This window comes from Lampetra planeri, chromosome 16 (assembly GCF_965212315.1).
Source record: "Lampetra planeri chromosome 16, kcLamPlan1.2.h2, whole genome shotgun sequence".
NCBI classification, from domain to species: Eukaryota; Metazoa; Chordata; class Hyperoartia; order Petromyzontiformes; family Petromyzontidae; genus Lampetra; species Lampetra planeri.
Window position 1 is genome coordinate 7,801,316 of NC_136122.1, and position 21,024 is coordinate 7,822,339.

Below are 21,024 nucleotides of genomic sequence, written 5' to 3' on the forward strand. Positions count from 1 at the left end.
ATATTGGGTATAAATCACACACGTTTGATTTTGTATACTTTATTTTCATAAGTATAATAAATGTGTGCCCTGGAACAATCTGTTTTCATTTCGTAATGATTGGAAACCTGTAAGGGGTGCCAGCGGTCTAAACGGCCACGTCAGGAGGATTCTAAATTACCTTTTAAGTAATGTTGTACTGTCCCGCGAAGAGAATCAATGCACTTACACAATTTAATTTGGACATATACAGAGTGGAAATTCAGGAACCATTTCAACAATCAATCCCAGGAATTATTCGTCCCCGTTCGAGACGTTCTTTTCCTCGCCGGTACGAAAGAGTTCGTGGCTTCGATCCCGACCCTGACGACGCATGCCTGTTGTACATTTGGAGTTTGCGTGTTTTACCCCGTGGTCGCATGGATTTGAATACCTCTCGTCCGGTTTTGCCACTCCGAATTTAGAAACCCGCGTTTACATTACTTCGCTGCTGCGTGAAATTCCCACGTGATGATGATGATGACGATGATATAAACCACTGCGATAAGCTATCACGTGTGGCCAGGTCACCTCTGACAAAGAGCTAATAATTCAGTGGGCTTTGGTTGCTGATGTAAAAAAATTATTACAGAAGAGAAATATAAAGAGAGAAACAATTCCGGAATGGATTGCTAAAATTGATTCCTAAAGGACGCATTGAGCCAAACAATCGTTGGAATTGTTTCCTCTCAACTACAATGTGTGCACACAGGATGGTATTAGAATTCCGTGGGGTGGTTTCAATTTTGCATTTTCTTTTAATTACAGCCCTGGAGGAAAAGGGGGATGCGGGCGCAAGATGAAATTTCATCGCAGCAAACAAAACGTGACCTTGATTGCCAATCCTTAATGGCTTTCTGCATAATAGCGGGCGGTGTTTTGAGAGCATTACAATTATCCGCAGTCTCAATTTATTTCTGGATATTACGTTGACCTACTTCACCATTCATTCATCGAAAATATTGTGCGCGGTGGGCTTGCTGACTGAAAGATATTATCGCCGACAGAGCTATCCTTGTGTGGCAACAAATTTGGTGATGCTGCGCTGGCTGTCAGTGGTGCACTAGCACAATTGACACACATACACTCGTGACCAACACTGTGTGGCCTTAACGAAATAAATATTGAAGCGGCCACATTTTGGGCAATTGCCCTCCAGCTTCATAGCGCAACATATAGCACGTGCTGTGGAGAAGGGTCATTGCCAGAAATGTCACCCATTATATACAGGGTGGCCCAAAAGGCTGGCACTGTGCATAAGCACACGTATTCCTTTATTTGAAGGAAGTGTTGTTGACGACATGGCCGGATTAAGGTTCTTATAGGCCTTCGGCACTTCTGTTTCATAGGCCTTTAGTGATAACTTCAGTGATAATGTCTTGTCTTTCTTTGCACCACTCTCTATTGAGAATTAGATTGTGCAAAAAACACCATTTGAAGATGTCATTGCTAATTTTTACGTGAAAATATCTCGACAAAATTAATCTCTGGTGTTAATTCCTCTCACCTTGTGAAAAAAACATTAACATTGACATGACTCTGCCTCTTAGTATATACACTGTGCCTCTCCTAGTTATATGAATATATTTCTTCTTGGTTCTTTCGCTAAAGTCACGTAGAAGGGAAATAATAAATGATAATAAAAAACATAATAAAATAAAATTTTAAATGTATTTTTTTTTATTACGTTTTTTTTTCCCTTCACGTGACTTTACCGAAAGAACCAGGAAGATGAATCCCTGCAGTCATGAAAGCTTTAAATCGAAAAAAAATGAATATATTTATTCAACAATATATCTTGGTTACATTTTGTTATCATACAAACAACAAAAAAATATGGTTAAACATTTTTTTTCGTAGGCCCTTTAGTTTTCACTGTGCCTATTGGATAATACGGCCCTGGTTGATGGGCGTGTTGAGTTCTATTGGCTGGCAACAGTCACAGAAGGACATCTCCAGTGGCTTGCATGAAGTGATTGAAAGCACGCGTTAAAACAAACATCGTGGGGCCAACGAGTTCTTGTGAAGTGCACATGCTAGCTACAGATTCAGTAAACATTGTGATCAACTAACGGGTGCCATTACCTTCAATGTAAAGTTCTGCTACTGAAGAAATTACATCGGATGGTGTAGTGAATTGATATTCTCAACACAAACAAATTGACTTCACATTGAGTGAGTATAATTGTGCATTTCATACCTGTATTAGGAGTAACCCTATGACCACTCCTCCCACAGTCAGTATGTAGTTGTGAAGGGACTGCATAATTTTCGTGTAGCATCCCTGTCAAGGAACATTTCCACCAGAAATTAGTTTCGTCGCTAATCTTGCTTCGTTACGTCGGCAGACCTGAAAACAAAAATCGTGTGCGCATTCTACGCGCTAAGAATACTTGACCGTGAGACCATCTGCCACCCGGTTTTTGCTGACAGGTCCCAACTCACTCCCTTGGTGCGGCTCCGTAAAAACCACTGCTACCCTGGGGGCTTTAAGGAAGAGCAGACCTATGTCTGTCAGTGAAATTAAACAATTAAACCATGACGCTGTGCTTTTTGCAGCTGCTCACAGTTTAGCGCAGCCACGCTGCATTAGGATCTGTCCAGCGTCCCACTAAATTATAAATGGAAAAACCATAAAGCATAACGACCACCCAGTCCCCACATTTAAATAAAAAAAACAATATTTTTTATTAAATCAGCCTATTTGGCTTTCCAGGCCCATGTTATCAAGCAGCCTTTGTTTAAGTGAGCAAAGCGTGAACCAGTTTCAACTGTCCGCGTCTTAATAGCAGAGCCAGGCTTGTTAAACAATTGCTGTTGGATTAGCAGGTACTATTAGTAAGAGCACTCCACCTAAACTGCAGAGGTGGGACAAAGTCATTGTTATGCAAGTCCAAGTCGAGTCGCAAGTCATCAAATTCATGACTCGAGTCTGACTCGAGTCCAAGTCACATGACTCGAGTCCACATCTCATAGGTGGGACAAAGTCATTGTTATGCAAGTCCAAGTCGAGTCGCAAGTCATCAAATTCATGACTCGAGTCTGACTCGAGTCCAAGTCACATGACTCGAGTCCACACCTCTGCTAAACTGTGAGGCCCTGTTAATAGCCAACAGCAAAGTTATATGAAAGAGGTATTTGTATTTAGCTTTGAGATGCAATTGGACGAAAGATGCTATAAATAATAATAATGATAATCATTATAATAGGTATGGAAAATATAAGACTCTAATTTACCATGCCTGAAATACCAATGTTAAATTGAAAAAAACGAGACAAATTTAGCAATAGAAAAATATATACTTGACAGGCACTAGAATGAAAGTGTGTGTTTGGTTTGTACTTCTGTATTTTATATTTTACGTGGTATTTTTTAAACACAATGGCCAGGGACATAATTCCATAATTAGTACAGAGCATATGCCTAAAACAATCATAAGAAAATTAACCTCAAGAGCTACAAAATGATAAATTTTAATGCAATTCTCAAAATGGAGTGGTCGCTATTATTCCGAGTATGACATATCAATAACAATAATTATTTTATGGCTCTTTGTCAATCCACTGCTGAATAAAGGATTCCATAAGCCATGCTGGCCAAGGGGATTGTTTCCATGCTGGTCAATGTGGGTTGGTGATGTGTGGGCCTGATGTTAGCCATGACCAGGAATTGAAATGTGGGTCGCGAGGATCATAATGCAGCGCCCTCACCACTTCGCCACCACGCCTGCCAGATGTAACAATATCTGCGGGTAATGAATACAGTGAGGGAAAAAAGTATTTGATCCCCTGGATTTTGCTGTTGTTATTCTGTCTCTCACTGTTCAAATAAACCTACCATTAAAATTATAGACTGATCATTACTTTGTCAGTGGGCAAACGTACAAAGTCAGCAGGGGATCAAATACTTTTTTCCCTCACTGTAGATGCTGTAAAAATAATCATCACCCCACCTCCATTTACAGTTGTCTCAGTCACTCAACTCCAGTGTCAGCCATGGCCAGGAATCAAACTCAGGCTTCCATAGCGCTGTGCGCGCTAACCGCTGCACCACCGCTTCCCCTTCATTCGGATAAAATTGCAAGATTTAACAATCGTTCCACTGAATTTCCAAAATTTCGAAACTTATATCGCCATCTGTTTTGTGGCTCTGAATCGTATTACTATGACGATATCATCACGAGGAGTCATACTCCCAGTATGAACATTGTCTTCAAATCTCGAGCCACTGTCCGGTAAATGGTTTCCCCACGGCATAGCCATTCATCACGGTTCTGCAGGTCCTCTTGGAAATGTATCCCGAGATATGTTTTGTTAAGTAACAGATATCGTTCTTTTCTATCATGTGTATCAACAGGTGCTTGTACATAGACATGTCCACGTACACTTGCACCCCGTACTCTATTTTAGCCCCCCCCCCTCCTCGTCCAATACGTTATCATGTGCAACAATAGTTACTTGTGCACAAACACGCCCACGTCGCCGACGCCTACGAGCACTTCGTGCCTTCTTTTAGCCCCGCCCCCCCTCCCGATACGTTCCATTCATTGGCTACCACATTCTGATAAGCTCCCCCCCCCCTCCTCCCCCTTAACTTGTATTTAAGAGCTTGCATCTTGGAATCCCTGCCTCACTTGATGCAGCAAATCTGGCTGTGACGGTCCCACCTGATGACGGAGACTTGTGTTGCCTCTGAAACGTCGTGATTTTTATTTTATTTTTTATTAATTTTAGTTTCATTTTTTTACCTACGTGACTTTACCGAAAGCACTAAGAGTATAACGGATATCCGCCAGGCTCTTCCACTGCTCCCCTTCCACTCTGGAGGTGCCTGTGGAGGTACCTGTTCATGTACCTGCTCATTCCGGTGTCGGGGGTCCCCCAGCAAGCATCTGAGCCTGTCCATCGTGGCCTCACTCTCTGCGTGAATGTCCCCCTTGCAGCATGCCTCTGGGATTATCTTGCCCGAGGACAGCTGCCAGAAGAGGGTTCCTTCCCAAAAATCCGAGGGACCTCGCACCCCACAGCATCCGAACTGGATATGCAGCGGGGAGATAGTGGTGGGGGCAGGGGGAGGGAGGGAGGGGGAGGGAGGGAGGAGGTCAGGAAGAGGGGGATGGGGAGGGAGGGAGTCAGGAGGAAGAGGTTCAGGAGGAGGAGGAGGTCAGGAGGACAGGGAGGGAGGGAGTCAGTTGGAAGAGGTTCAGGAGGGAGGGAGGGAGATTTTACAACATCAAAATCAGCATCTTTGTTTAGACTGGAGGAGGAGGAATCTGATGATCTATGAAGCTCTTTTTTCACAGATGTCCAGCATTGGCGGGTCAGCGAGTTTCGACAACAGCAAACGGTACAGCAACAGCAACAACAAAAACCGATAGGAGTGCAAATGAGAGAAAAAGGTAAGCGAGTCGCTAACTATAAATTAATAAAAGTGTTTTTATAAATGAATTAAATGAGTCCGATTTATCAGGCTTGGGCAAGGCAGCAAAAACAACAACAAAACCGAGGGATGGGTGGATGTTCCAAGGGCACGGCATTGACAACAAAAACAGCAACAAACAGGTCCCATGAGAAAAAGGACTCTTTACCGTCTTCATAGCTGAATTCCAAAACCTTGAGAAAACATCAGTGGCGTTGTCTCCTTGATAGCGCATCTTGAGCTCGAGAGCAAAATAATCTTCGTTTAACTACGCAGAGGGAGGGTTAAGGGGGAAGCGAGCACAACGGAATTACCGATGGAAGCATTGCATCGCCAACTCCTGACACATAATGCGTTTATGCGTATATTGTAGACTTTTGAAGGCTTTGTCTGTGAGTAAGTGTTTGCGAATGAAAAGGGTAACTGTTGATCTTCCAATTTAAGAACGGTCAATATCGATGTTGTTTTTCCTCCCTAAAATTATGTCGATCAGGGTCCCATGGTGTCAGTGTCCAACTATTGTTCTACTCAATCTCTCAGGATCGTTTTAGCTCACCCCTATGAAGAAAGGGGCATTGCTAAAAACATGACCTCTTGTATTTTTTTCCATTTTTTTGAGCGGAAGTTATTGGCCAATGGTTTGAGCTTTTGTCTGAAAGCATTGCTATTTTTAGATGGTACTAATTTGTGAAAATGTCCACATAATGTACCGTACAGTTTATTGTGTTTTATGAATACGATGAGAATGATTCTGTGTTGTAAGAAACAAAAACAAACTTGAAGAGGGACACACAGAGAAACAACGCCTCTGTGTCGAGGCCTTAAATAGAGAGGGGGGGGCAGAGAGAGAGGGGGGGGGGTGTCTGTGTGTGTCTCTCTCTGCGTGTCTCTGTGTGTGTCTCTCTGCTTGTGTGTGTCTGTCTATGTGTCTCCGTGTCTGTGTTTTCTCTCGCTCTCAAATTTAGCCATCTTTGGAAGAACGTAATCAACCAGGTGGGGTGTTGACTGTTGTGTTAGCCGACTCTCTGTGTTGTATTGCATTATATTGCTAAGTTTACTAGGTTTGTTTTTTCTCATTCATTCTTACCTAATGATGGTTGCTTGTGTTGTAATCGAAACGTCGTATTCTATTATTATTTAATTTATTTTCTTTCTACGTGACTTTACCGAAAGAACCAGAGAGTAATCCCTGCAGTCACGAAAGCTTCAAATCAAGTTTAAATCTTGAAGCTTTTTTCAAGAAGCCTGCATTCAATAAACTGGGTACGCAAATCGCAATAGGCAATACATGTGGCATTGAATCACGTAAAATACGTAACTAATCCTCTATTCCGAGAAGAGGTGAGCGTGAAGAGGTAAAGGTGCAGCCCAGTAACATGTTTGTCACGCCACTGCTGACAGAATGGCCTCAAACAGACGGCGCTCTAGAATCTAGACAGTCCCTATAGAGGGTAACTTGGCCTACTCTTCCACACCGGCCAGACACCGTAGAAGAGGTGGAGGTACCCATACTTTACCTCACCACACGCGGCATGCCGATCAACTAACTTGTGGGTGTGTAACCAATTTACACTATTGGATTTAAGAAACTTGACCACTGACTTTGCAAGCCAGATAGTCGAACTAATGACCTCTAGGTGGAAAATTTGGTTGTGTTGACCATTACACAACAGCAGCATCAGGCAGGATAAGTATAGGGGATTCCTCTACTCACGAACGAGTTAGGTTTCAGAGGTCTGTTCGGAAGTCGATTTGTTCGTAAGTTCAACTTTACTCCTCTCGATTCCAAACATGTTGGACGGCATGTACACTAAACACGGGGAAAGGCTTTAAAAGTTGTATCATTATCTGTAGATGTAGATGCCACTGGCTCTTCATGTTCTACAGATATAGATGCCACCACCGCCATCTATTGCGCGGCGGTTGAACTTACGTCTCTCGGTCCGAACAGGCAACTGGACATATGGACAGGTTTGTTCGTATCGCTGAAAGTTCGTGAGTCGAATGTTTGAAAGTAGAGGAGTCCCTTTAACACGTCAATTGCCCGATGATGCTGGATGTAATTACCAGCGAAACGTCGTACTCAAATTTTAAATGATGTAGATTCACTCTTCAACACACTGGTGGGCTAAAGTAGTGAACTATTTGTCTTTTGTAAACGTGACACATTTTTAACTGTTTGGCCATGTCGGGTGATGGAGGGTTACGACACATTTATAAATAACGCGATCTAACCCAAAAACCTTTATTATGAAGAGGAGTCCCTGTATGGCAATACATAAACGACAGGTCGGTGAGGACGGAGGGTCATGTTATGTTTAAATCGTTTGCTGCATTGGCCACTGTCAGAAATCAGGAACGATCCACTCCGTGTCTAAAACACAAGGGGCTGGGTTCAATGCTTGCGATGGATAGAAGCCACGGTTTTGGAGTACAGTACCTGTTCTCGAAAAACAAATGCCACGATCGCCGTAACTAACTCGACCATGAAGATGATCAGCAGCAGAATGAAGAACTGGAACCGAAAACACACACCAGAACAATCACTTGCATCGTTGTGGCTGAAAATACAAAGGTCAACAATGATTCACTCTCCCACGTGTTTTTGTTCTCACCTAGGCAGAACCAGGGGACACGAGTCACCTGGAGGGGTCACAGAGAGAGATGTGTACGTATGTTGAACTTCTTTCGTACCGCACGTACCCAACTGTGCTAATCGGAGGTGCGGGGGGAAGGACAACAGTTCAGTTTCTGAATAAGCTACCAGTACATGCAGCGAGACATCGGACGCCATGCCCTACAACAATGCAGTGCACCCCTAAGAAAAGATTGGAGAGCTATAGACCACGACTTCAAAATAACTCTGCTGTAGTATCAATCAATCGTCTAACAGAGTACATTTAGATTGCCAATTTATTTTCAAGGTATATTTTAAAAGCCTATCGTTCTATTGGGCCCGTGTTGTAGCGAGATGAAGAGCTTGCCAAATAAGGTCCGGTAAAGCGGCAGCAGTTATTTCGAAAGCCTGGTTGCTGATGAGCACCTGATGGGTAAAAACGGTTCAGAATTTGCACGCCTCTAGACATTTTCTCTGGTTAACAGCGGACCAGTTGGCTCGGAACTAAAAGAAAATGTTGTTCATATGTGCGAATACAGAATGGAAGTGGATATATGTATTGTCCAAAATGCTCGACTCAGTTGCTCAGTGAGTTTTTCTACTCTATTTTAATCACGTTACGTGAATGTGGCCTGTAAGATTATACCTTACCAACAATGTCTCCGCATTTTATGCCAGTATTCTTGTCATTAGCTCTCCACCACATGACAAAGATTGTCACGTTTACAAAGGTATCGTTTACAGATTTCATGACTGAATTCCACATCAACGTACGTTTCTCTTAAACTGCTTTCATCTTCATCAGGTAACGATTTATTAGTTACAAATAACAACTGCTCAGTACATACATTTGATACATGTAAAGAGGTTTAATTAGAAACTCAAAACAGAGCCTATGAAGTCCCTACCAATCCTTGACATATATATGAGTGTGTGTATATATGTATTTACGGTAGTGTGAGGGGGAGCGGTAATGTAGCGGTTAGCGCTACGCTGCGCTACGAACCCGGTGACCCGAGTTCGATTCCCGCTCACGGCCAAGACCAGTGACGATTATCTGAATCAGTCCCGATTATCCTTGGCTTCCACGAAGTCGACTCAGTTGAAATGAGTACCTGGTGCGATGTGTGAACATCGCCGCTGGGAAGACAAAGACGGCCGGGCGTGGTGCGGGCCACCCAACCCCCTCGTGTGCCGTGGCCGGCTTCATAGGTGCTCGCTAACAGCACTTGCCCCAACAATATATGAAGGCTATACGGGCGATCTTTGTCTTTGTTATATATATATTCTCTATTATGCCATTACGTGCAGCCTCATAAAGAGCTCATCTTACATCCTGGAGCACATATGGTGGAATCGTCTAATAGCACTTCGAAACGCTCTCTAAGAGCAGAGAGAGAGAGAGCGATCTTTCATCTCCCATGGCAGCAGATTTGTTTAAAGCGTGACAATTCTACTTCAATGCCAATGTGACTCGTGGACTCCAGGTTCATAAATGCATCCAGGAAACGATCATGCACAGCGGTTGGCAACGCAGTGGAGATCAAAGTGACAATGGCTCTCATTCCTAATCCTGTCGTAGTTTTACGAATGGTTACATTTTAAAATAGCCGCAAAATGTCGACTACTATGATACACAGGCATATGTTGAAGTGGAATTGGTGTGACATTAGGATGCGAGATGAGACATTCTAAATTGAAAACTTCTTTCTTTAGAACTGCTTTTTGTGTTTAGTTTATTGTCCTTCCCCTCTCCCGCACCTCCTATAAGCATGGTTGGCTCCGATAATCACGGTTGGCTAAGTGTGAGAAGTTCAACATACATACATACATGCATTGTCTCACCTAGGAAATGGTGTAAAAGCAGGATGCGAGATGAAACAATAAATGTCTCATCTTAACCTAACACACTGGATTAAGTCCTGCCTTCAAAACAATGCTTCCCCTCTAAATCTAATAATCCGCAGCACCCTCTTCCAGATGTAGCCACCAAATATCGTAGAAAGTCAGATAAATCCCGGTGGCGTGCAACGATGGTAATCATAAGCAGACCGTGGATCACATTTGTGAACCGGTGTGAACTTCTCGGTTAAGTTCAGTGGAGGCATTGGAGACATCCCACAGCTTCCTGTGCCTGGTCCATCAGACCTGGGCATGGACTTAGGAGTTGCGACACAAAGACATGGGCAAGAAGGGAACTAGAAAGGGGACAATGGCATTCAGTGTGTAATATGAGAATATATCCGGCTCACTGACGTATCACAACTTGTCATGGTGATTGGCTCTGCCGGTCCTGGTTTACAGCCAATGGGGGGAAGCCTGGGGGCATGGCCCTGACGTGATGGAAGGGTGACAGCTATGGAGATTGGTTCTGCTGGCTTTGGCCTCAGCCAATGGGGAGATGAGTCAGGGGCGTGGTCCCGGGAGCTGACGAGGGAGCCTGGAAGATTCGATGCAGGCTAACGAGGATTGGCGGAAGCGTACCACGTGACCCGGGTATTAAATAGGGGTAGAGAGGAACGACACGGGGGTCAGAACGGGAACCAACGGAGGAAGGGACCACGCGGGAGCGGGGCTCCGAGTTGCCACGTGGCAGTGCGTCTCTCTTGGTCTATCTGTGGGAGCGGGGCTCCGAGTTGCCACGTGGCAGTGCGTCTCTCTTGGTCTATCTGTGGGAGCGGGGCTCCGAGTTGCCACGTGGCAGTGCGTCTCTCTTGGTCTATCTGTGGGAGCGGGGCTCCGAGTTGCCACGTGGCAGTGCGTCTCTCTTGGTCTATCTGTGGGAGCGGGGCTCCGAGTTGCCACGTGGCAGTGCGTCTCTCTTGGTCTATCTGTGGGAGCGGGGCTCCGAGTTGCCACGTGGCAGTGCGTCTCTCTTGGTCTATCTGTGGGAGCGGGGCTCCGAGTTGCCACGTGGCAGTGCGTCTCTCTTGGTCTATCTGTGGGAGCGGGGCTCCGAGTTGCCACGTGGCAGTGCGTCTCTCTTGGTCTATCTGTGGGAGCGGGGCTCCGAGTTGCCACGTGGCAGTGCGTCTCTCTTGGTCTATCTGTTCCCTTCACGCTGCCTACCAGCAGCGTGAAGTAGATGTAACCCAAAGTGAATAAAAGACAGATTCCAGAAGTCGTCTCAAAGAGCTTTATTACAAGTGGATGAATGGAATTCAATCCCTACTCTGCCTTTGAATTGTTCCAAACACGCACTGTTGGCCAATCTCTGATATATCTCTCAAAATGTACCGCTTTGCGACTCGCAGATGGCAGTGAGGCGGTGTTTGTGGAGCTGTCAATCTTCTTCATGGAACATTTTTGCCCACTCTCCGAATCAGGCCGCTCCCTTCCAAAGCACACACTTTAATTTCGGAAATGGAATTTATCTTTGCCGATATTTGGCGCATCCCTCGCCCTTGCTCCTACCTTTTGGTTATTTAGTTATAAGTCATATAGCCACCTCTGATTTTTCATCAAACCCCATTACATATCGCGGGAAGAGGAATAACTGACAATGGCAGAAGAAGGGGCAACTGCATGTATTTGCATTGTCTTCAGGGGTGTGTTATACTGGTAGGAACGAAGTGGACCAGACCACCAATAGATTATATCGTCCGTCCGTCCGTCCGTGTATCAACATCGCCCCCTACTGCAAACACTTGGCAGGACCCTACAAAAACCTTTGACTCAGTGGGGCTTTCCTGGCTTAACAAGTGTAATAATACATTATGTTTATATTCTTTGGTTATTCGTTCCTACCAGCCCACCCCGCAGGGTCCTGTTTATGCAACTGACATAAAATGGGGCTTGTAGTGCCCCAGGAAGACTTACACATTTCCCAAGGCAACTACCTCAAAAAGGGGGACGACTCTGGGTAAACCAGGGCCGGTGGCAACCCCCCAGTTACCAGCGTAATGACCGATACCTGTGAATAATTCAACAGTGGCATGGCGGAAGATACGAGTTGAGATTCAGTGCAAAAGGTGGCACATCAATGAACACCAGAGCGCACACTTTAAACTACCCAGCCATTCGGGAGAGGTGTCAACTTGCCACTCTCTCTCCCGCGCACAAGACAAAGATCCCCCGTATAGCCGTAACAGACTGTAGGGGCAAGTGCTGTTAGCGAGCACCTATGAAGGTCGGAACAGTACACGAAGGGGTGGGTGGCCAGCACCACGCCCGTCCGCCTTTGTCTCCCCAGTGGCGATGTTTACACATCGCACCAGGTACTTTTTTAAGGCTGAGTCGACCTAGGGGACGCCCAGGACCGGTTCAGATAATCGTCACTGGTGTTGGCCATGAGCGGGAATCGAACCCGGGTCGCCGGGTACATAGCACAGCGCGCTAACCGCTACACTACCGCTCCCCATTCTCCCGTGCACGCACGCACGCCCACACGCACACACGCACGCCCACGCACACACGCACGCACGCAAATACTCACGAAAGTGAGCGTCCTCCGGCTCTCACAGAGAGCTCCGCAGCAGCCCAGGAGCCCCAGCAGCAGAAACACGGCCCCCACGGCCAAAATCACGTGCACGCTCCTCAGCAGCAAGGGATGATGGGAGGAGACGACCTCGGCGACCCCGCCAGGGTCCGCCACTGCCCACACGCCCACCGCGACCAGGCAGAGTCCCGCCAGCTGTCAGACGGGATTCAATTAGCGGCTTGCAGACACCCAGAGCCTGGCAGCCAGGAATGCTCGCCAGCAGCCTCGTGGTATTCCAGGACTGCAAATATTATTAGTTGGGAGTGAGGCTGGTGGACGGGGGCAGGGGCGGGGGGGACTATTTTAAAAATTTGTCATTTGGGATTTGTGTGTTTCTGTGCTGTTGTTAGCCTGGCGTAGGCTGCTCCGATGTTCTGGGTGAAGTTGAGTGGCAGTTGGTAAAAAAATAAAATTTTTATGTTCTGCCGTTCAAAGAAACATCGTTTAAAAAGATAAACAGTTCTGCAAGGAGAGGGATTTATGTTGTTGTTGCTGCTGCTCAGGTCACAGTCAGCTCTTCTCTAAACGTTTTACAGTGACTCGCAAAACAAAAACAATTCTAGAAACTTCTTAAATGCCTTTGGGGCAAGGTCACTGAGACATATAAATTCTGTTTAAGTACACTGCTCAGTCATGCAAGCCACGGAACATTAGCACTATATGATCCATCGTAAACGTGAAAATGGTAGGTAATGTTAACACATGGCCTGCCAGCTGATTTACTTGAAACCAATAAGGAAACTTCTAAAGGATTATGGACAGCAGGAGGTGTTACTGCTAAGCCTAGGTATTTGGAAGCTTACGTGCTTAAAAAGTCTGTGCAGACGCGAGGGTTGTGGCTTACAAAGATAAGGGCGTTGAAGAACACCATGAGGTACTTGACGCAGCTCATGCATGTCCCCTCCATGCTGACGACAGCGCCGGTAGGGAATCCTGGATCGTAGCGTTTGGCGTTGGGCTCTGGAACAGACACAGACGCCGCATGAAGCTCGGGTACGTAAGCAAGCGAGGGGATGATCCTCATTTGCATTCCCGGCCATTTATGTTTCGCTTCACCAAAAACCTCGGGGCTCACACAATGATGGATTTCGATTTAAAGCTTTCGTGACTGCAGGGATTCATCTTCTTGGTTCTTTCGGTAAAGTCACGTAGAATGGAAAAATATAAAAAAATATTCGCAACCTCCTCCACAATAAAATAATTCTCAATTCTCATGCGTTGTGGCCGAAACGTCGTGAGAATTATTTTATTATGCTTTGTTATTGTATTATTTACATTCTACGTGACTTTACCGAAAGAACCAAGAAGACAATGGTGGATGTTTTATTTATTTAACGAAATAGATGGTGCGCCCAGCCGGTTTCGTTCCTGGCCACGGCCATGTCACCGGCGGTGTGAATGACCTCTGAACCGATCGTTGGGCCCCTCTACCACACCCAATCCTCGCTGGCCATCGTGGTGAAGCATAGTCGTGCAACCCATACGACGGAGATGGGATAAGGAGGCCTTTATACAGCATCGAGTTACAGATCGTTCGCGTATTCATAAAGAGTTTAATTGACAAACTGGCTTAATTTAAAGGCAAGTGAGAAACCTATTGAGCTGTCAATCTCCGTTTAAAAGCAAATGTCTTTAAACACAGAACCATATCTGCCGGAGTAGAAGCAACGGGAAATAAATATGAACAACAATGCAACATCAATATGATGATTTATTAACAGTTATAATTCCGCCACTTTATATATTTCTTAAAAGTTAACATATTTTGAATCCTCATACTCAAATAGGTTTTCATTAAAAATTACACTTACAAAGCGCCCTGCGTACAACTACAACTTACTCAAGGCAATTTACATCACACGCACACACACACACAAACATTGGCCAAGGTGGGAAAACAATCCAAGCAGTAAAAACGCTAAGTCAGAGAACCCAAAAAGCAAGGGACTATGAATGCACGTTTGAACGTTGAACTTCTCTCGCACCGTACGTAGCCAACGGCGCTAACAGGAGGCGCGGGGTTTAAACGCCGACGGTCGTCTCCGAGCGGCAGACACCACTGGGCGAGGCGATGGCAACGCAGCGAGGGGCAGCACTGCACAGGAGGCACCGAGAGCCACCGTGCGGAGGGGGCAGCCGCGTCCGGGAAATGCGCAGGGGTCACCGGTCACCGCAGAGCTAAAACTAAACTAACTAAATCAAATTTCGATTTAAAGCTTTCGTGACTGCAGGGATTCATCTTCTTGGTTCTTTCGGTAAAGTCACCTGAGGACGGCTGCTTGCGTTGTGGCCGAAACGTCGTGCGAATTATTTCATTATGTTTTATTTTTATTATTTTATTATTTCCCTTCTACGTGAATTTACCGAAAGAACCAAGAAGATAACTAAATCAATTTTTGTTTAACCAGGTGGACAAGGCCGACTGAGCCACACAGCTCTTTTTCAGAAGCGACCTGGCCACAAATGATAGCTCAACGGAGTGGCTTATCGCGTGGCAATGCATCGCAGCCAAACACTCCAAACGCACGTTGATTTTAAATATGTAGGGTGAAAAAACCGGAGGAGCTGGAGATAAATCCACGCGATCACGAGGAGAGAGAACATTTAAACTGCAAATATACAGGCGTCAGGGTTGCCATCAAACCCACGACCTCCTGTATACCAGGCGAGGTGTTTAACGTCTGGTAAAATAAAACAAAACATTTACATTTATCGTTTTAAAATCATGGCATCACATTAAAATCATCATCCCCAGCCTGTTAAATATGTCCTAATCCACATAAGTGCCAAGCCGGTCACCCCAACAGTGGACGACTCGGCAAGGAAATGCAAAAGGACGCCGTGATCGATCGTGCCAATCGCTGCTCTCAGGTCAAGGAGAGCGAGAATGGACAATGCCCCAGTCAGCAGCAATGAGCGAGTTGTTTGTGTCCTAGACCAGGGCTATCTCTGTACTATGCAAAACCCAAGGCTTTTTCGGTAAAGTCACGTAGGTAAACAATAATAAAATAAAATAAAAATACGTGAAAATAAATCAGTAAATTACAGTAAATTTAGCTGTGACGGTCCCATCTGAAGATGGAGACTTGTGTTGCCTCCGAAACGTCGTGATTTAATTGATTTATTTTCATTAACTATTATTTTATTTTATTATTTTCTACCTACGCGACTTTACCGAAAAAAACCTAAGAGTATGAATCCTTGCAGTCACGAAAGCTTCAAATCTCAGACTGAAGGAAGGGGCTCTAAAAAAAAACATTTGAGGTCAAATAATGGTCCTGCGATCATTTTTCAAAGATCTTCGAAAAAAATTGAACATTTTAGATTGGTCAAAAGTTGAGGTGGTTCGGGCACCTTGTATGGATGGATAGCCCCCAGATAGACTCCCCCTGGAAACTCTTCCGGACACGTCCCACTGGGCGAAGACCCGTGGGCAGGGCCAGGACCACGCTGCTGCTGGAAGTACGACGTCGCTCGGCTGGCCTGGGAACGCCTGGGAATTCCCCATGAAGAGCTAGAGTCTGTGTATAGTTCTAGATTTGAAGCTTTTGTGACTGCAAGGATTCATATTCTTAGGGGGGGGGGGGGGTTCGGTAAAATCACGTAGGTAAAAAAATAAAATTAAAATTAATAAAGGTAAAATAAAAATAAAATAAAAATCACGACGTTTCGGAGGCAACACAAGCTTCCGTCTTCAGGTGGAACCGTCACAGCACGATAGCTGTATCAAGTAATTTTAATTTTGTATCTGTGTATAGTAGTGTACAGTAGTGTAGTGTATGGTGTAGTCTAGCAGTGTATAGTGTAATGTAGTACTTGTATAGTAATGCAGTGTTGGAATCTGTTGCCAGGGCAAGGGAGGTCTGGACCGTCCTGCTCAACACACTGTCGCTGCGACTCTCACAAGCGGGATTGAGAAACGAACGGACGAAGATTGGTCAAAAGTTTGCTCAATGTATTTGGGTCTAAATTTTGTAGAGGGGGGGGATTTTTTTCGAGAGGAAATATGGTGGCGATTTAGAAAGGAGATGGAACATTGCCTGTGCGAAGTAACAACTGGGTAGAGATAAATGCAACAATTGAAGTTAACAATGCAAAGTTGGCGCACACAAAAGGGTCCAAGGAGTTGAATCGAGTGGACGGGGGTTGTTGGCGTCGATTTGGCAATCAATGCAGCAACATCAGACGATGAGACATCTGAAAAATTCGCCAAATGAGGGCACGCTAATGTGTCTGAACACTCAGGCAGATCGGATTATCAGAAATATTTAAAAGCACCATTACGCCATCACAAATATTCTAAATTCTATCACAGATGCGTTTAATGATGAATCCTTACCAAAAACAAATATATTTCTGCAAAATTTATTCGGGGATAGATTTCATTTGATGCGGGGCCACATTTCCAAATCGACCAGCAAACTAGATCCGAAAGCGTGAAAGTCGGACGCGTGTCGCGTTTCAAGAACCACAATGGGTGGCGCTGTGACAGTGTTACGGTGATAATTCAAACTGCGTCACACATTTTAAGGACGAGTACGTTGGGTAAGTTCCAGCTCCACACTGTGTAGACGAAACGCAAGCCTTGAAGCATGACCTTGTTTAAAGGTGGTGGGGGGAGGGTGGTGGTGGTGGGGGCGGTATACGAAAACCTCAGGGAGTGGTGCAGAACATTAAATATAAAACAAACTTTTAAAAACTGTCAAACGCCCAAACAGAATCATTCGCGATATGATCTTCTTGCGTCTGTCATGAACTCTGCTCCGGCTATCACACCCCCCCCCCCCCCCCATGTACAGTGTATGAAGAAAGACTCTGATGCGCATCACTTTACTTGAGCTTACACTCGTGGATAGAAATTTGTTCTACTCATAAAATAGACCGGGGAGGGATTATACTCATAGAATAGACGAGAAAGGGAGGGGTGGGGGAGTTTAGCTGCCCCCCACCCTCCACTTTGCCCCCCCTCCAAATGCAGTATGGGACTGATTAAACCTATCGTGAGTGAACAGTGAAAGTTGGGTAAACCCATGGCAGGGTGACTGACTGCAAGAACAAAGTCACGCTCTAAACTTTCCTGGGCGGTCCAATACAAAACTAAAAGTGTGTTTGTTATTTTATCAGGTTGAGGCCCACTGCTCTTTCTTCAGAAGCGACCTGGCCATTACAAGCGACACGAAGTGGCCCATCATCATCCATCATCACGTGGTTATTCATAGCTGCCAAAAAACTCGAAACGCACGTCGATTCTAAATGTGGTCCAAGATGTCTCGTGACCCCCAATTAATTGACCGCTCACGTGTTTTTCCCTTTGCATATTAATTTCTGTTTTAAATGAACCTGGCTCAAACGTATATTAATACTTTTACAGAAATGGGGGGTGGGGGGGGGCGGTAACAAGAGATCTGGACCACCCTCTGGACAGCATTGCCTGCTGCTCTCTGCCGTGTCGCCCATTGAACCGCCCGTGCAGCTGATCAGGAGCGGTGTCTCTCGTAAACGAAACGTCGGGTCTCTTAGCCCCTCTTGACCATCGCTTTCCAACTGCAGCACTGTCGTTCCATGCACGCGTTTATGCATTGCGGAATATCTCCGTCCGCCCGTCTGTCCGTGGCTGAGTGGGGTGGAGTCGTGGTGGGTGGAGGGGGCATGGTGACTCTCACGAAGGTCATCCATAATCAAGGTTTTTTTGGGGGTTAGAACGTGCCAATTCGTGCCAATTCGTTACTAGTGCAGCACACCGGTGTGTTGCAGAGCAAATCAACAACATTGACAATCTGAGTACGACGTTTCACCAGTAATTACAACTAGCTTCATCAGGCGACGAATTGGCCACGTTCTGTTTACGTGACAAACCTTAATAATTGGCTGTATCGGGTGGTGGCGTGTTTAACGACACATTTATATTTACGCGATTTAATCCAAACAAAACCTATATTATGGATGATATTGTTCGCGAAAGCCTAAACTGAAGTTGATACAATTTGAACGAAATTCGAGAATTAAAAGTCGAGTCGCCATTGTGGACTCAGCCTATTGGATATTGATCACGTTTATTAGAAGGGATTCCCAAAACCCCGAGAAACAGAGAAGGACTCGAGTACTGGACTGCGTTTGCCAATGGAGTGGAGCGGTGGTGCTGCACTTTGATCGCGGTATACCCGGGCAGGGCAGGACGATTTGGGGAAAATATCTAATTACGATTGTACTGACAGACATTGCGATTGCGATTTGATTTGCGATAAAAAAAAATTAAGTCTAGCTTCAGTTCAATATTTACTGTGTAATAGATTTAAAACATGTGATGGAGCATTACCACATGATACCATCGAAATATGAACTGCTCTATATATTCTAATGCATGGATGAGAACTTAAAAGATAAGAATTGCTTCCAACATGTATTTATAAAAAAAATTTCATTGAAATAGAACAATCAAACATGGAACAATTGTTAAGTTAAATAAAGTTATAATAATAATAATAATAAAATAAACAATTCCAATAAGAAAGTAAGAGGACTTTTCAAATCGAAAAAAATATCAGCTTTTGCGATTTAATAATCGCATTGTTTCAAATTGCCATTTCGATTTGAAATCGATTAATCGTTCAGCCCTACATCCGAGTTCGATTCCCAGACACTACGAGCAGCATCAGTGGCGAGTGATACCTGAACTTGTTTTCATGTAGCCCGCATTGACCAGCGTGGTCAAGTATGTAAACAAAACATCCAATACGGACGACAGAGCATTGGTAGGCCATCATCCAGCAGTGGATTGACTAAGGTGTGTACACTAATTACACATTATTAACGCTAGACGCCCGTTGGCTTCCATACTGCGTAATTAAATACTTCCTAGGGCAAACACACACTTTGGAAGGCGTTGCAGAAGCCCCGCATTACAATGATTCCCAACGTTTCTACTCGTGAGACCATTTAACTACCACTAGGAGAGGAGATTACAGTCGTCGTCGTCATCACCATCATCTGAAATGCCCTCGCTGCCAAGTGAATCCTCAAGGCGAGAGAGGTGGGCAGACGATGGGGGGGCGAGAGCAGTCGTGTTGTTTTATGTTGATTCTGTTGTACAGACATTTGTCAATCCACCTACTGCTAGATGAAGACCTCCCTCCCCACGCCTCCTTGTCAGCCAGACGGGGGGTGTTGTTGTTGTGTGACCAGACTTGATGCTGATCGCTCAGTGCAGGGTAGGCTGATAAAAACTCAACTATTTTTTGTTTCTTCCCGCTAAGGCCCACTGAGCAATGTAGCTCTTTTTCAGAAGCAACGTTGACCATCACAAACGATAGGTCAACGAAGTGGCGTATGGTCGCGTGGAAATGTTCAGCAGCCAAATACTCTAAACGCGTGACGGTGATTCAAAGCGTGGAGGGGAAAACCGGAGGACCCGGAGAAAAATCCACGCCGCCACGGGGAGAGAAACACGCGAAGCTCCAAATATACGTGAGTTCAGGGTCGGGATCGAACCCACGCCTTCCTGTATACCAGGCGAGGCAGTTAACATCTCGCCACCGTGTGCCGCTTGGCCAATGATGGTTGGCCGTGGCCGCGAATTGAACTCGGCTCGCGGGGTTCGTTCACACAGCGCAGCGCGTCAACCACCGCGCCACCCGAAAAATCGTGAACATTAGGGTACAGCTCAATCAATCATCTGACCCTGACGCAAGGACCCATTAAATTCAAATTATTTGCGGACTAATAACGAATGTGTGCGTTTGTGCCAATGCGGCATCGCCAAATAATTTTTACGCAAATTACAATTTGCGTAAAAACAAGTTTTCATTTGCGTAAAAACAAGGATTGCGACAAAGTGGACGTTTTCAAGACTGCTGGTGGAGAGGGGGGGGGGCTGAGACAGCGGGAGGGAGGGAGAGGGTATTGTTGAGCCAGAGTCGTGTGAGACAGGGAAGTGTATTGTCCCCGGGACGTGCTCTACGGTGACGACTTTAATAGCGAGGGATTCTCGCCATGACGGTGAACACAGTTTCATCACCGCAGCGCTTAAACATCATCTCTCGCTTGTTAAACGCAAGAGACTAGCGCCCCCCCCCCCCCCCAACTTGATTCCGCTCAACGTTAACTGCTGCAAAGTGTTCTAGTTGCATGTGGAATGGCAAGTGCCCGAAACGTCGACTGCCAATACGCTCACTCAGGTTCAGTTTGATAACAATTGCTACAGTTTACATTATAGACTGCCAATACGCTCACCAGCAGAAAAACCAGGCTAGAGTCTACCAGGCTACAGTATACATTGTAGACTGCCAGTACGCTCACTTTTATTATGATATATATTTTTATCTACGTGACTTTACCGAAAGAACAAAAGAATATGAATTCCTGCAGTCACGAAAGTTTTAAGTTAAAACTTCTTGTGTTGCAGTCGACACGTCGTGAGTTTTTTTTTTGGTTGCCAAAGAACATCTAAACTATATCGTTTTTTTTTCAGAAGCAGCCCAATATTCTAAACGC

The 21,024-nt window shown here is 45.3% G+C and overlaps 1 protein-coding gene across 9 annotated transcripts in view; it reads right to left on the bottom strand.

The window, feature by feature from the left end:
* The window catches only part of TSPAN18 (tetraspanin 18), a 46,547-nt gene that overhangs the window by 1,741 nt on the left and 23,782 nt on the right, over window positions 1-21,024 (bottom strand). For 4 of the 9 annotated variants that reach the window (XM_078601469.1, XM_078601471.1, XM_078601464.1 and 1 more), the window contains exons 2-7: window positions 13,379-13,494; window positions 12,490-12,687; window positions 7,878-7,952; window positions 5,607-5,705; window positions 4,862-5,053; window positions 2,219-2,302 (exon numbers count right to left, since the gene is read on the bottom strand). In XM_078601469.1, the coding sequence (XP_078457595.1) occupies window positions 2,219-2,302; window positions 4,862-5,053; window positions 5,607-5,705; window positions 7,878-7,952; window positions 12,490-12,687; window positions 13,379-13,441 (711 nt within the window). In that variant the 5' untranslated portion in view covers window positions 13,442-13,494. Of the gene's footprint in view, window positions 1-2,218; window positions 2,303-4,861; window positions 5,054-5,606; window positions 5,706-7,877; window positions 7,953-12,489; window positions 12,688-13,378; window positions 13,495-15,888; window positions 16,100-16,350; window positions 16,426-21,024 lie in introns of those variants that run through there. The other 5 variants (XM_078601474.1, XM_078601465.1, XM_078601472.1 and 2 more) reach the window with 3 other exon arrangements.